The following is a 16,064-nucleotide window of genomic DNA, read 5'->3' as shown; positions in this document are numbered from 1 at the left end:
CAGGGAGACAGCTCAGGGGGCAGGAGTGCATGGGAGGGAAGGACACAGGGAAGAGGTAACTATGGGGAGGAAGTGGGAGGGGAGCTGTTGCACTGTGGGAAACTGTAGTCAATGTCATGAGACAAAGTGCGTGTGAACTGCTGTATGGAAAGTGAATTTGCTCTGTAAACTTTCATCCAAATCATAATAAAAATTAATTTTTTAAAAAAGGAGAAGCAGCAACTATTGGTCTCTTCCTGCCTGGAGAAAGGAGAAAGAAGAAAACCAAAGACTCAGGGAAGCAGTTAGTCCAAAGGACTAATGGCCCACACAAACCACAGCCTCTTCTAACCTGAGACCAGAAGAACCCAGCTACCATGCTGACCAGGACCACAACACAATGCCCCTGTTAGAATGGACAAAAATGTAGAAAAAAAAGTCAAATTAAAGAAAAAAAAAAGACCAGACTTGGTGCTCTGAAAGAGACTAGAGGAACCCCAAGACTATTGCCCTCAGTCACCCATCTAACATGGAACTGAAGCCACTCCCAGAGGCCACCTCTCAATCAAATAATAGGCTGGCCTAGAAAACAAAGAATAACATCCATGAGGAATGTGCTCCTTAGAACAGTCAACCATAGGAGAACTTAAGGGCAACGTTTGCCCAAAAACAAAGATGAGAAGGCAGGGAGGAGCAGGGAAACTGGAGGAAAGAAACAGGATAAAGTGCTAACACAATGCAGGGATTGCAACCAATGTCATAGAACAACTTGTGTACGAGTTATTGATTAGAAAACTAATTTGCTATATAAACTTGCACCTAAAACACAATGTTCAAAAACTTCTTTTCAACTGTGTCTCTCTTCCCATCCCTAGTCCTTAATCTTGACACAAACAATGTTACTAGGTTTTGGGTAACCCGGCCAGAATACCCTAGGTGCGTGTGCATGTGTGTGTTTTTTTTCTCTTGCTCAATACATCTTGGGGAATATTTCATACTGGCACAAAGACAAAATGCCACCAAGAAGTCCAGCAGATGGATGTGGCCTAATTTATTCACTAGGAGCTATCCTTACATCCCTCCTGCCCAAGTGCTGTGACAGAGGTGGTGGTTGCTGATGTTAGGTCATCGAGTTGGTTCCGAGTCCTGGCGACCCCTGTGACCGAGCAAAGCTGCCCTGGAGGGTTTACCAGGCTGTCATCTTTACAGGAGCAATTCAACAGGTCCTTCTCCCACGTAGCTACAGGTGGGTTTAAACCGCCCACCTTCCAGTTAACAGCCAGGTACCTAAACGCTGCACCACAGGGACATCATAAATGTTTGGTGGATTGCCCTGCCATTGGTCAGAGGACTTACTTGTGCATCTAATGAAAAGAGCATAGAATATTTGTTGCTCTCTTCATAATTTCTGAATAAAAACCATAAGCAAACTCACTGCCATAAAGTTGATTCTAACTCATAGCAACCACTATTGGGTTTCCGAGGCAGTAAATCTTTATGGAAGTAGACTGCCTGGTCTGCCTGCAACGGAGTGCCTGGTGGGTTTGAACCACCAATCTTCTGGTTAGCAGTCAAACGCCTTAGGCACTGCACCACCGGGGCTCCTTATTTTTGTGTAGAAAGGGGCAACTTTCCCAAGCATATTACATTCCCCAGCAAGCTAGTCTGAAACATGTGGAAATAGAAGAAAAGGTATGGATGGATTTTGGGTGGAATGAAACCAAGAATACTTAAAGAAGGGGACAGTAAGTAGTCACACTTGCTGTGTTGGGTTTAGGCTTTGCTGGTCGCAGTGGAGTTCTCTGCCCATCGCTTGAGTGGCAGGACCTTGCGTGCACGTGTGTGTGTGTGTGTGTGCGTGCACATGCTGTGGGGGAGGGTTAGCGGTGGTGCAGTGGGAGAAGGCTCACCTTCCATGTGGGAGACCCAGGTTCAATGCACCTCCCACACAGCTTCACCTGTCTGTCAGTGGAGGCCTGCCTGTTGCTACGAGGCTGAGCAAGTGTCAGTGGAACTTCCAGGCTAAGACTAGGAAGGAAGGCCTGGTGCTCCACCTCTGAAAGCTCAGCCAATGAACAGCTATGGATCCCAGGAGTCTGAATGTGAAATCAGTCATGGGCGTGCACGGGACCCGGCAGTGTTAAAGTCCAGGTGCCTGGGCGTCAACCAAACCAAACCAAACCCACTGCCACTGAGTTGATTCCAACTCATAGCGACCTCTATTGGGTTTCCAAGGTGGTAGACCTTTATGGAAGTAGATTGCCCAGTCTTCTTTCTGTGGAGTGGTTGGTGGGTTTGAACTGTAAACCTTCTAGTTAGCAGTCAAATGCTGTAGGCACTGTGCCACCAGAGCTTCTTGGTGTCCTAGGAGTCAACAACAGCTGACAATAAGTTTTATATGTGCATGTGTGTGAGTGTCAGCGTGCATGTGTGTGAGTGTCAGCGTGCATGTGCTTGGCTTGTGGAAAGAAGGGGAATAAGTCGGGGGAGGAGGAGGTTGGGGTTGGGGAAGAAGAAGTCTGGCCTGTGGCCTGGGTTTCAGCATTAGGTACCCATGCTTCTCTTTTATGGATATTACATGCAGACATCAGTGAGAGAAACGCATTGAGACTTCCACATACCCTGTCGCTTTATTTTATGAACCTTAAAGCCAGAAGGAAAGAGCTAGGGCTTCCCTGAAAATACCTTTGTTGCTGTTGTTGATATGTGCCATCGAGTCAGACCTGACTCACAGTGACCCTTCTTGGGTATCCGAGGCAGCATCACTACGGAAGTAGATTGCCCCATCTTCCTTCCGAGGAGTGGCTGGTGGGTTTGAACCGCCAGCCTTCTGGTTAGCAGTCAAGTGCCTTAGGCACTATGCTACCAGAGCTCACGAAAATACCTTTGTTGTTGTTGTTATGTGCCATCAGGTTGGACCCGACTCATAGCGACCGACCCCTCCTTGGGTTTCCGAGGCGGTATCACTACGGAAGTAGATTGCCCAACTTTCCTTCTGAGGAGTGCCTGGTGGCTTTGAACTGCCAGCCTTCTGGTTAGCAGTCAAATGCCTTAGGCACTACACCACCAGAGCTCTCTCATAATAGGCCAGTGATCAGTAAATGTTTACTGAATAAACAAATGGGTAAATAAGCATTGTGTAAGGCAAGCTTTCTAAAGCTTTTTCATTCCAGGAAACCAAAGTCAAGGCCTACAGAGATGGTAGAGCAAACGGCTAATAGCTATGTCCCCGCAAAGGTGCCTTTAAGGCCTGGTGACCAACTCCTGAAAAACTAGCCAGGGGAATCCCCCCAGGGAGCACAGTTCCACCCTGTCACAGTGGGGTCGTCGTGAATTGGGGCGACTCAGGCAACAACTGGTTGGCTAGGTTTGGGCAGGCGGAGCAGATGGGCGGCGTTTCCTCCTGGGCGGGTGGGGTGGTTGGGAGCCGTTCTCCTTCATGCAGCTTCCAGGACAAGAGAAAGCTGATTCAGGCTGGGTGCTTCCACCCCAGCTGGTGGTCGCAGTAGCTCTGTTCCTCTGCCCAATATTTTTAAGCCACATTTGGTGGCTTTCCAGCAGCAAAATGGTTCAAAGGAAACAGTCCCTAAATCCCCTGGTCTCTCTTCTCCCTCTGCAAATCCAGCAGTTAACAAAAGCACTGGAGGAGTCCCGCGTACCTTTTAGACTAGTTCCACAGACCACAAGAAAGCTTACAGACTATCCGTTGTCCGTGACCCGCCTGCTGGGGCCTCGGGGCACAAGCGCTATTTATTTGTACAGCCAATAAGTTATTAACTTTGGTTCTTTGAACTTTAAAAGTTAAATGTTAAATTTCAAATGTGGACACAGAAGAAGTTATTTCAAGAGAAATTCTAGGGCACAGAAATGGGAAGGACAAATTAGACGCAAGTCATGGATGTTTAGAGCCCAGCTTTTTAATTTCCTTCAATAAAACAACACCAAAGAAAGATTTTCCCCTTTCTGTTTATGAGAATCTGTAGTTGAAGGTTTTTTTTTTTTTTTAAATTACAAGCCACTGCCTGAATGTGCCAAATGTTATGGAGTTCTATCAGGTATAATTAAATATAAATAAAATAAGCAACTCTGTAATTAAATGGCAGAAATGACTCGTTTCTAGGCTTAGAAGTGACATGAATGCTTCTGTGAACTTCGACGTCGGGACTAAAACAATTTTCCCAAAAGTGGCTGTCTTTAAAAATACGAAGCTCACAGTGTGGAGGAGAATATGCTGCTGTTGACAAGAGTTCATTTTTTTTTTTTTTTTCACGTGAGCACAAGTCACCCTGGTGATTGGTCAGAAAAGCATACTTTGAAAACTGTGCCAGAGACTTGACGCCTGTTTCAAACGGATCCTGCACAAACTAGTTTCCTGATTAACTGCTGTGAGGTGATCATGTTCAAAATGCATTGTTGGCATTACCACTTGGGGAGGAGAAGGGCGAGCCACGGCTGGGTAGACAGTCAAAAGTAAAACTCTAATGTGGTTTCTTCCACAAACCAAAAACCACCCTCTCCTACATAGCCCAGCGATGTGTTTATTTTCACCAATGAAGCAATGCCCCGTGGCTGGGAAAAGCTGCTAAGCACACCAAAGCCAAACTCACTGCCATCAAGTCAATTCTGACTCACAGTGACCCCCACTTAGTTCCCAAGGCTGTAAATCTTTACGGAAGTAGATTGCCTCATCTCCCTCCCAAGGAGCAGCTGGTGGGTTTGAACCGCCAACCTTCTGGTTAGCAGCCAAATGCCTTAACCACTATGTCACCAGTCCGCCTTGTATGGCTCAAATGCCCGGCAGACACTATTTATGGAGAAACATAAACCAGCTTTTGCACTTTTGCCTCAGAAATATAAAAGAGACCATCTTAATTGTCTTTTGCATAAACTTTTAAAAATTCAGCAGTGCCATGGAAAAGAGAGAGACTAATAATGGCTCGGTGGAATAAAAGCCTCAAACCAAATCCCAAATGGCTTGGAAGTCTCTTCCCAGAGACCCAGGACAATCAGCTTGTTTATGAAGGTTCATGGCTAGAAAAGAACCCAAGTGGGAAGAACTGATGTTTGAGGCTTTCAGCAAGGAGGTGGGTGACCTCAAGTGCTAGCTGGGATGAGTTGGCTCAGTTTGCCACAGGAGGGGCCATGGACATATCACTGGTGTGCACCATCACTAACCCACGCTAACACAGACTAGGAAGACATGTGTTAGAAAACTGCTGGCAATGACAAGGACAGTCTCAAGGAAGGACAGGAAGAAGGCTGACCAGGGAGGCAGTCACCTAACTCGTGTAGTTAGGGCAGTATGACTGGATAGCTCTCTGTTTTAGAAGTTGGTCCTAAGCCAGAATTTCTTAAGGAAAGTTTATTGTCTAGAGCTACACTCTTCAATACTGTAGCCATCAACATATATGGGTACACTTAAATTTCATTAATTAAAACGACATAAAATTTAAAAGTCAGTTCTTCGGTGAGACCAGCCACATTTCAAGTGCTCATTAACCACATGGCCATTTTTGGACAGTAAAGACACAGCACTTCCATCATTGCAGAAAGTTCTACTGGACAGCAGAGTACCAGAGCAGTATCAGGACAGCACGTAGTTCACTGTCCCCAAGTGGCTCCACCACCTTCCATCCTGGCACTGCTATTCACTCAAACCAAACCAAACTCACTGATATTGAGTCGATTCCAACTCATAGAGACCTCCTCCATTGGGTTTCCAAGGCTGTAACTCTTTATGGAAGCAGACTGCCTCACTTTTCTTCTGCGGACTGGGCAGTGGGTTCGAACCACCAACACTGAGGTTAGAAGTCAAATGCCTTAACCACTATACCACCAGAGCTCCTGTTACTAAACCCAAACCAAAGCAAATCCACTGCCATTGAGTTGATTCCAACTCACAGTGACCTCCATGGGGTTTCTGAGGCTGTAAATCTTTATGGAAGTAGATTGTCCAGTCTTCCTTCCACAGAGTGGCTGGTGGATTTGAACTGCTGACTTTCTGGTTGGCAGTCAAATGCCTTAGGCACTATGCCACTAGAGCTCCTTTGTTACTCATTAGCAATAGACCACAGACAACCAACGCCAACGGAAGCAGCAGTCAAGACATCAGACAATGTATTGTACTGGGCAAATCTGCTGCAAAAGACCTCTTTAAAGTGCTGAAGAACAAAGATGTCTCTGTTAGAAATATGCCATGCCATCTTGCGTGGCTCTTCTGGGTTCTTCTTCATTCCCTGCTGCCCCACCCAAGATCATAAGTCAGTTAAAGGAAGTTGAAACTGAGCTTCCTGCAAGGCGTGAATTTTAAAAGGCAACATAGCCTCTGATAGGTTAAGACCTCTTCCCCCAGCTCTGATGTACAACCTCCTAACCCCAGGTCTATATAAGAGCACCCTCTCCCCTGTTCTTTCTCTCTCTTCCTCTTCCTCCTCTTCCTCTTCCTCTTCTTCCTCCTCCTCCTCTTCTTCTTCCGTCCTTCCTCAGTGCAGGCGCCCTTTTGCCTCCTTAATAAAATCTCCTGTTGGGTACCCTGGTGTGTGGCGTGGTCGTTGAATGCTGACAGGGCTCTAACAGTCTCCTTAAAGACTAAAGTATGCCTCTAAACCAAGCCATGGTATTTTCAATCGCCTCATATGCATGTGAGAGCTGGACAATGAACAAGGAAGACTGAAGAAGAGTTGATGCCTTTGAGTTGTGGTGTTGGCGAAGAACACTGAAAGTACCATGGACTGCCCAAAGAACAGACAAATCTGTCCTGGAGGAAGTGCAGCCAGAATGCTCCTTAGAAGCGAGAATGGCCAGACTTCATCTCTCCTACTTTGGTCATGTTGTCAGAAGGGACCATTCCCTGGAGAAGGATATCATGCTTGGTAAAGTGGAGGGTTAATGAAAAAGGGGAAGGCCCTCAACGAGATGGATTGACACAGTGGCTGCAACAATGGGCTCAGGTATAGCAAGCATTGTGCGGCTGGCACAGGACCTGGCAGTATTTCAGTCTGTTGTACACAAGGTCACTATGAGCTGCAGCCAACTCAATGGAACCTACCTACAAAAGCAACAGACAAATTAATTAGCCTCTCTACACCTCGGTTTTCCCCATCTATAAAATGGAAATAATGGTACTCCCTATCTAAGAAATAAGGGGAATTTTCTTGTGGTTCAGCAAGTGGTACAATTCTCGCCTTCCATGGGGAAGACCAGGGTTCGATTCCTGGCCACTGTACCCATGCATGCCATCACCAGTCTGTCACTGGAGGCTTGCACATTGCTACGATGCTGAACAGGTATCAAGGGAGCTTCCACATGAAGACAGACTAGGAAGAAAGGCCTGGTGATCTACTTCTGAACATCAGCCACTGACAACCATATGGATCCCAACGGTCCAATCCACAACTCGTCATGGGGATGGGACAGGACTGGGTAGTAGTATTTTTCATTGTGCGTGGGATCGCATGAGTTGAGGCCAAATCAAGAGCCACTAACAACTACAATATCTAAGAAGAATGTTGTAGTCTTCCATTATTTTATACCTAGAAATGACATAGATAGTACTTGGCTCTTGACAAATGTGAGCCAACAGTATCTACTCTAACTGCATGATACGTAGGCAGAGAATAAACATTATAGGCTCAGCAGAGAGAGAGACCACATTTGTTATGTTAAGGGACGTCCTTTAGATACATCTAACCCAAAGGATCCAGGCGGGACAGTTAGAAGGGTAGTCTTTTAGAAAAGTGGCCAAAGAGGGGGAAGGTATTAATCTAAATAAACAACAGTGGTATCATAGAACCCACTACAGAAACTCTTGATCATCTGACAACAAGAGGCCAGGGAAGCCACTGACCACACTCCCAAGGGTGAGTCAGCGCTCACCCTGCCTCCAGGAATCCACTCTGGCAGCTTCCAGAGAGCCCCCAGCGCAAGGTCTAAGTGGCAAAGATCTAACAACAGGAAATGAAGTCCAGGCACCTTGAGAAAAAACAGAATCGAATGACTTCCAAAGAAAATAACAATTAGGAGTAATAAAACCACAGATGGAAAGTTTAACTACACCTGCTCACCCAAAGCATTCCCAAGTGCTTACATGTTTGTAATTCAAAGCAGCTCAGAGTAGGGATGCCCATGACTACAGCCTGTTATTTTAGACAGAAAGACCCGATATTAGAAGAGGGGACAGCAGTTTTAAGTTATGCTTAGTACAGTGAAACAAATCACATAGCAACATCAGAATCAAGGTTACAGTCTTTGAAAGTTTTCACACCTGTTGAAAATGCACTTTTCTTTACCTTTCAAGACACCCTTAGTTGTAGATGTCAATAATTTAAGGTAGCATTGCTCTATTTTCACAACCAACATTAAAAATGTCCAGTTTACGTGCTTTCAAGATTTCAATGCACAAAGCATAAAACCAAATCCACTGCCTTTGAGTCGGTTCCCACTTACAGCCACCTCCAGAGGGTTTCCAAGGCTGTAGATCTTTACCAAGCAAAGCCCAAACCAAACCCACTGCCACTGAGTCAATGCTGACTCATAGTGACCCCCACAGGGTTTCCAAGGCTGTCAACCTTTACAGATGCAGACTGCTTCATCTTTCTCCCACAGAGCGGCTGGTGGGTTCGAACCGCCCACCTTTCGGTTATCAGCCCAATTCCTTAACCCCAGCGCCAGAGTTCCTTTCAAACCCACAAGGTAACCAAAATCGTAAGCCTCAATTAAAAAAGGTAAGGGCTCTCGGATGCATTGTTTCATGACAATTGTATGGGTATCTCTCAAAACTATGCATTCAGCGTTCCCAAGAAAAGATGAATTTGCTTGCAAGGAAAAAGCTTGTTCTTATTCAAAATAATATATTTCCCTTGCCTTATAAAGCTTAGAAGTGATACTTAGCCAACCTGAGTAAGACTGTTCATTGATGTGATTTATCTGATTCTAAGCTACTCAAAACTTGCTTTGTTTTTTCCTCTGAAAGCTATGTTATTGCTAAAGATTGAATACAGGCAGCTTGGAAAGAAAGACTTGCAACTTCCTGAATGAACGATTTAAATTCTAGTCCTCATATTGCTGACAAGGAGCTCAAGCTCTAAGCCTTCATTGGCTAACTAGAACTAAAAGTGTGTTTTCATTTGTACCTTTGAATTTTCATCCTCTCTTGTGTTCTGCATACTAGAACATGCGTGAGACTCGGTTGTTAATTTTAACCTTCTAGGAGTCGGGGCCGACTCGACGGCACATAACAAACAAACAAACAAACAGGAGCTCTGGTAGGGAGCTCTGATGGCGTAGTGCCTAAGGCATCTGACTGCTAACCAGAAGGCTGGAGGTTCAAAACCAGCAGCCCCTCCTCAGAAGGAAGACTGGGCAATCTCCTCCCGTAGAGATACCGCCTCGGAAACCCAAGGAGGGGTCACTGTAAGTCTAATCGACTTGATGGCAGTGAGTTTGGTTTGGTTTTTAGAGGAGCTGTGGAGGCATAGTGGTTAAGGCATTTGGCTGCTAACCAAAAGGTCAGCGGTTCAAACCTGCCACCTGCTCCGTGGAAGGAAGATGGGGTGATCTACTTCTGTAAAGACTGACAGCATTGGAAACCCAGTGCGGGTCATGATAAGTCAGAATTGACTTGATGGCAGCGAGTGGGTTTTTTTTTTTTTTTTTGGTTTATGAGCTAAAATCACAATAAAAGTCATGTTGTTGTTGTTGTTGTTGTTATGTGCCGTCAAGTTAGACCTGACTCATAGCGACCCCTCCTTGGGTTTCCGAGGTGGTATCACTAAGGAAGTAGATTGCCCCATCTTCCTTCCAAGGAGTGGCTGGTGGGTTTGAACCGCCACTGTCTGGTTAGCAGTCAAGTGCCTTAGGCACTACACTACCAGAACTTCTATAAAAGTCATAGTTACGTAGATTATTTATAATATACACATACAACACACACAAATACATTCATTTTTATATTTCTAGATTTGATTTTGGGAGCTCTGGTAGCGTAGTGCCTAAGGCATTTGACTGCTAACCACAAAGCTGGCGGTTCAAACCCATCAGCCACTCCTCAGAAGATTGGGCAATCTACTCTCATTAGTGATAACGCCTCAGACACCCAAGGATGGGTCACTCTGAGTCAAATCAACTCAATGGCAATGAGTTCGCCTTTTTTTTTTAGATTTGATTTCGGTGTCACTTCTTTTCAAGGAGCTCTGGTGGTGCAGTGGTTAAGCACTAGTGGTTTTCCTGCTAACCCAAAGGTCAGTGGTTGGAACTCACCAGTCACTCTGTGGGAGAAAGATCTTTAGGCTTCCACGAAGATTTCAGCCTTGGAAACCCTCTGGTGCAGTTTCACTCTGTCCTCTAGGGGCGCTGTGAGTCAGAATCAACTCCATGGCAGTGGGTGTGGTTTGGGCTTTGCTTCTGTAAAGACTGACAGCCTTGGAAACCCTGTGGGGCAGTTCCACTCTGTTCTCTAGGGGCACTGTGAGTCAGAATCAACTCCACGGCAGTGGGTTTGGTTTTTGGTTCTCCAGATTTAAAGGATGACAGTAAGGGGGTGACTCCTTAAAACGTATTTATTCAGCTCTCAGAATGTGTGAAGTTTCATTCAGATGTTCACAGAGATTTGGGGAAAAGGTTTTGAGAGTAAAACATTATCTCTTTTCCTCTTGGGCACTATCTCACTGTAAGCTACTTCACTCATTCCAGTTACATAAATGTGCTCAAACTTTTTTTTTTTTTTTAAAATACCCAACAGAGCCTAAAACACTCCTGAAAACAGGAGTTGCTACAATCAACAGGAACTGAAGAATAGAATATGTACTGAGATGCTACAGGTAACTAGGTACCACACAGTATTCTGGTTCCCTAGTGCTGCTCTGACAGGACTATATACCACAAATGGGATGGCCTTAACAAACCGGAGTTTACTCTCTTACAGTTGGAGGCCTTAAGTCCAAGTTCAAAGCACCAGGCTCTGGGAGCTGAGTGAATGCCCCTCAGCCTTGGGCTTCAGCTCTGCCTCCTGCTCCCGGCCCATTGAAGCTGGAGGCTTTTCTTCACTCAGACAGCTGCTGGCTGCTGAGGCTGACAAGTCCAAGGTTGACAAGGGAAAAGGCATAGTCCCAATGTTTCCAAACAACACTAATTCAAGTCCAGTAGACATCCCAAGATCAGCAGGGCATGGCAGGCTGTTGAACAATGACTTGGCTACATGCAGGGTTCAAGTGTGGCATAAGTTGGAGACCTTCTTCAAAGTTGTTTCTTAGATACTAGAAGCAGCCCACATCCCTAAAGCAGCTACTCAGCTGCTCCAGTAGATTCCACCATGGAGTTGATTACCAGTCTCATCATGGACAATAACTACCACCAGCTGCCCAGCCACTCAACCAGGCCCAGCCAAGCTGACACACAACCTTAACTACCACACACAGGGTTCCAAAGTCAGCGGGTTTTAATTCACATGTGAAGCCCAGGATGCTGAAAGCCCATTTACTAACAAAACAACCAGAGATAGGCCTATACCAGGAAGCTCCCTGTGGAATGCACGCGACTTTGTTTCCCGCTGTGCAACGAACATCCATCAAAAATCTATGAATGACAAGACCCAGAACTAAAGAGGGCAGTCTCCATGCAAGGGGCGCTCTTTAAAAGTCACTTCAAACAAGAAGAAAACATGATTGTTCCTTTTCTAACAGGAAGACTTTGATGCTTTATTTAGAACAAAAAGATACATCAACTCTCTGCCACTTGTAACATCTTCAAAAGGTCAGAAAATAAAGCAACTGACTATATAGTTTACAAAAATAAAAGGCTCCCAAGAATATCCAGGGACTGTAAAATACATGCTGCTATAAAACACTTTTTTTTTTTCTTTTAAACACAGTGGTTAAAACAAGCATACTAAGTGCTTCTGGGAGTAACAGATGCTCAGTTGGGAGGTTAGTAATAATACTTGTATTGCCAGAGGAACCTTCAACCCTGATTTAGCAAAGTACTTTGACCATCTTAAGACACTGTGGCCCTCTTTATTTCTCTACCAGCAATGGTAACACTCATTTTAAGAAAAAAAATGAACTAAAAGCCAAAGTCACTGCCATGGAGTTGATTCCGACTCATAGCAACCCCACTAGGTTTCCAAGGCTGTTAATCTACCCAAGAAAAGTCCAAACCAAACCCATTGTTGTGGAGTCGGTTCTGGCTCACAACGCCCCTAGAGGACAGAGTGGAACTGCCCTATAGGGTTTCCAAGGCTGTCAGTATTTACAGAAGTCAAGTCCCAACCAAACGTACTGCCATGGAGTCAATTCCGACTCACAGTGCCCCTAGAGGACAGAGTGGAACTGTCCCAGAGGGTTCCCAAGACTGTCAATCTTTACAGAAGCAGCCTGCCTCATTTTCCTTCCACGGAGCGGCTAGTGGGTTCAAACCAACAACCTTTTGGTTAGCAGCCAAACACTTTAACCACTACACCACAAGAGCTCCTTATTTTAAGAGACAGGCCTGATAAATAACACGTTAGCACTTTATGTTATTAGCATTTACTATTTATTGATTTTTACCCTTACTAACAGTAAAAGTATTTTACTAATAATAGCAAAAGCATTTACGTGTAGTATTGATTCATTTTAATTTCTGCAAATAAAGTTTCAACATTACACTAGGAACGCTCAAAGCAAACCACCAGGTGCCCTTGTGTTGATTCTGGCTCATGGTGACCCCATGTGTATCAGACTGTGCTCCACAGGGTTTTTAATGGCTGATTTTTTAAAAATAATAATAACAACAATATTTTATTGTTTTCAATGAAGGTTTACACAATGGTTTTAGGTTCCCATTCAACAATTTCTACACAAGGTCTTCATTGACATTGGTTACAACCTTCACAATGCATGAACACTGTCATTATTTCCATTCTGGTTGTTCTGTTCCCATTAATCTAGTTGCCCTGCCCCTTACCCTCTCATCTTTGTTTTAAAGTCATTGTTGATGAATGGCTGAATTTTTGGAAGCAGGTTACCAGGCCTTACTTCTGGACAACCTCCAACCTTTTGGTGAGCATTTGAGTGTGTTAACCATTTACACTACCCAGGGATTCCTCTTTACAAACTAAAATATATGAAATACTGGCATTTGTTGAATTCTGGTTGCTAGCTATTTCTTCACACATATATCAAAAGCATTGAAAAGGAAACTGTATACTATTTGTCTACAGTGACATAATGAACCAAGAATTCTATCATAATATCCAGAGTCACTAGATTAAAGAATTTAATTAAACAGAATGTATTTGAAATACAGATACACAACACCCCACACATTCAATATGTACCTTAGACATCTCCATGCCTGGGCCACACTGTTTGCAGAGAACGCAATTTCCAGACCGATCCCGAAATTCCTGTTGTCGACAGTCTCCTGTCTCACACATCACTTGCCATGACTGGAAAAAATAAGTTGAACAAACATTATCTTCCAATACTCGACTTTTTAGCAAGAAAGAAACAATATCTTTAGTGCTAGTCACATAATCACTGAACATTAATTCAGTGCTGCTGTCACTTGCGTCAACTTGACTCCAACTCACGGTGACCAGTGTGCAGAGAAGAACTGCTCCGCGGCATTTTCAAAGCTGTGACCTTTCAGAAGTGGATTGCCAGGCCTTTATTCCCAGGTCCCTCTGGGTGGGTTTGAACTGCCAACCTTCTGGCTCACAGCTCAGTGCTTCACCATCTCCCCACCTAGGAGCTCCTAATGTGAGGTAAATTTAATTTTCACTTTAGAAAGAAAGCCCACTTCCTGATACATCAGTAAACCTGGTTTTTGTCTGTACTTCAGAGACTACAATTCATTTCCTGAATGAAGTCTCCCCTTCTCTTGGAATTCTTTGCTCTCTTCTGATAACGCTTGTGAACACCAAAGGTTAAAACTACTAGGAACCATACCTCTTCCCTGGTAAGATGTGTACGGGAGTCATGAAGACACCAGAGGCCTCCTGCTACCTGAAAACTTCTGAACTCAAAACTGTGCTTCTGACCTTGAAGAAATACCAACAAATTGAATAAATAAATAAATAACATACAATGGATTAGTATAGCCACAAACCCACTGCCATCAAGTCAATTCCAGCTCACAGAGACCCCCACTGGGTTTCCAAGGCACTAAATCTTTACAGAAGTAGATTGACCTATCTTCCTTCCACGGAACAGCTGGTAGGTTTGAACCGCCAACTTTCTGTTTAGCAGACAACTGCCTTATGCACTGTGCCATCAGAGCTCCTTATGGCTACAAGAACTGTGCAGTTATCCTTTAGACATACTATAGGTACTAACCCTGCCATCCAGTTTTGATGTAGACACTTCAAACTTCTCCAGTTGACATTTACTTAGAAAAACATCTTTCCAAATCTAATTTTAGACAATCACAAGATCAGTAATATTCTTGATGATGATGATGATGATAAGGATGACTACAGTAGCCAAACTCTCTGAACTACTCAAAGGAAACGTGTTATGTAGATACGAGCTCATAGTCTTAGTGGTTACAATTTAACTAAGCCCTAGGACCAAACCATATACTTTGGTTCATATTATTAAAACATAAGACAAAATAACTGCTGTGAAGTTAATTCTGACTCATGTTGACTCCAGCTACGTCAGAGTACAACTGGTCCACAGGGTTTCTCGGCCATAATCTTCATGGAAGCAGACTGCCACTCTCTCCCCTTCATGGGTATCACTGGATGGGTTTGAACCACCAACTTTATGCTTAGTGGTGGAGGGTAAACCTTTTGCAGCACCCAGAATCTCTGGTCCATAGCACAGGAAAGATTATACTTGGCAAAAACAAACTTTGTAAGTCATTTTCTAAACTATATTTTTTGTCTCCTTATTTTATCAAAAAACATGTTTACTGTTGATACTATCATGAAATAAAAGTGTTTATCTGCTTTTTCAAAATAATACTTTTTATAGTGATTTTGGTGAAAACAAAGCAGACTTGCTGTCCATTCAATAGTTCCTACACGTTTCAGTTCGTGACACTGGTTACAATCCCCACAATATAACAGCTCTCTTCACACTTGCCTCAGTGGTTACCCTTTCCCTGTGTCCTTCTTTCCTATGCCTTCCTGCCTCCCTAGCTTTCTCCCCAAGCAAATGCTACCCTTCTGCTCTCCCAAGGTTGACGGTTCTAAGGAGGACATCTCCGTGATGTAGTTGTTCAGCTCATAGGCCTGTCAATTGTTTGGCTGAGAGTTAAGCCACAGGTTCTTAACAAACAGTATTTCATGGAAAATATTAGTCCTGATAGAATCTCAGAACTGATAAAGACACTCAATTGAACCTCTTAAGTAGGAATGCCCTCAGTAACATGCCTGACAAAAATTCTATTTTCCAAAATGATAGAAGTCCTGGTGGCACAGTGGTTAAGTGCTCACCTGCTAACTAAAAGGTCAGGGGTTTGAAGCCACCAGCTCTCCACGGGAGAAAGACGGGGAAGTCTGCTTCTGCCAGGATTTATAGCTTTGAAACCCTGTGGTGCAGTTCCACTCTGTCCTCCCGGGGCGCTGTGAGTCAGAATTGACTCCATGGCAGTAGGATTGGTTTGGGCTTTGCTTCTGTGAAGACTGACAGCCTTGGAAACCCTCTGGGGGCATTTCCACTCTGTCCTCTAGGGGCATTGTGAGTCGGAATAGACTCTATGGCAGTGGGTGTGGTTTGGGCCTTGGTGGCGGAGTGACTAAGGCATTTGACTGCTAACTAGAAGGCTGGCGGTTCAAACCCACCACCACTCCCCAGAAGGAAGGCTGGGCAATCTACTTCCATAGTGATATTGCCGCGGAAACCCAAGGAGGGGTCGCTATGAGTTGGATCTGACTCAATGGCAGTGAGTTTGGTTTTGGTTTGGTTCATAAAGATTGATAGCCTCGGAAACCTTACAGGGCAGTTCCACTCTGTCCTCTAGGGGTGCTGTGAGTAGGAATGGACTTACTAACAATAGGTACAGATTCGCTTTTGTTTTTCCTAAAAGAAAGGTAGGAGCTCTGCTAGCATAGTGCCTAAGGTATTTGACTGCTAACCAGAAGGCTGGCGGTTCAAACCCAC

General features: G+C 44.4%; 1 protein-coding gene across 1 annotated transcript in view; it reads right to left on the bottom strand.

Moving 5' to 3' along the window:
- Positions 1–16,064, bottom strand: part of TNFRSF19 (TNF receptor superfamily member 19) — a 112,548-nt gene that overhangs the window by 91,172 nt on the left and 5,312 nt on the right. The window contains exon 2 of the mRNA XM_007942531.1: positions 13,292–13,402. Within this exon, the coding sequence (XP_007940722.1) occupies positions 13,292–13,402 (111 nt within the window). The remainder of the gene's footprint in view (positions 1–13,291; positions 13,403–16,064) is intronic.

Source organism: Orycteropus afer, unplaced genomic scaffold, assembly GCF_000298275.1.
Source record: "Orycteropus afer afer isolate SDZICR_OR568_19922 unplaced genomic scaffold, OryAfe1.0 scaffold00092, whole genome shotgun sequence".
Classification (NCBI taxonomy): Eukaryota; Metazoa; Chordata; class Mammalia; order Tubulidentata; family Orycteropodidae; genus Orycteropus; species Orycteropus afer.
Note: the sequence above shows the minus strand (reverse complement) of the source record. Positions and strands in the feature narration are given on the sequence as shown.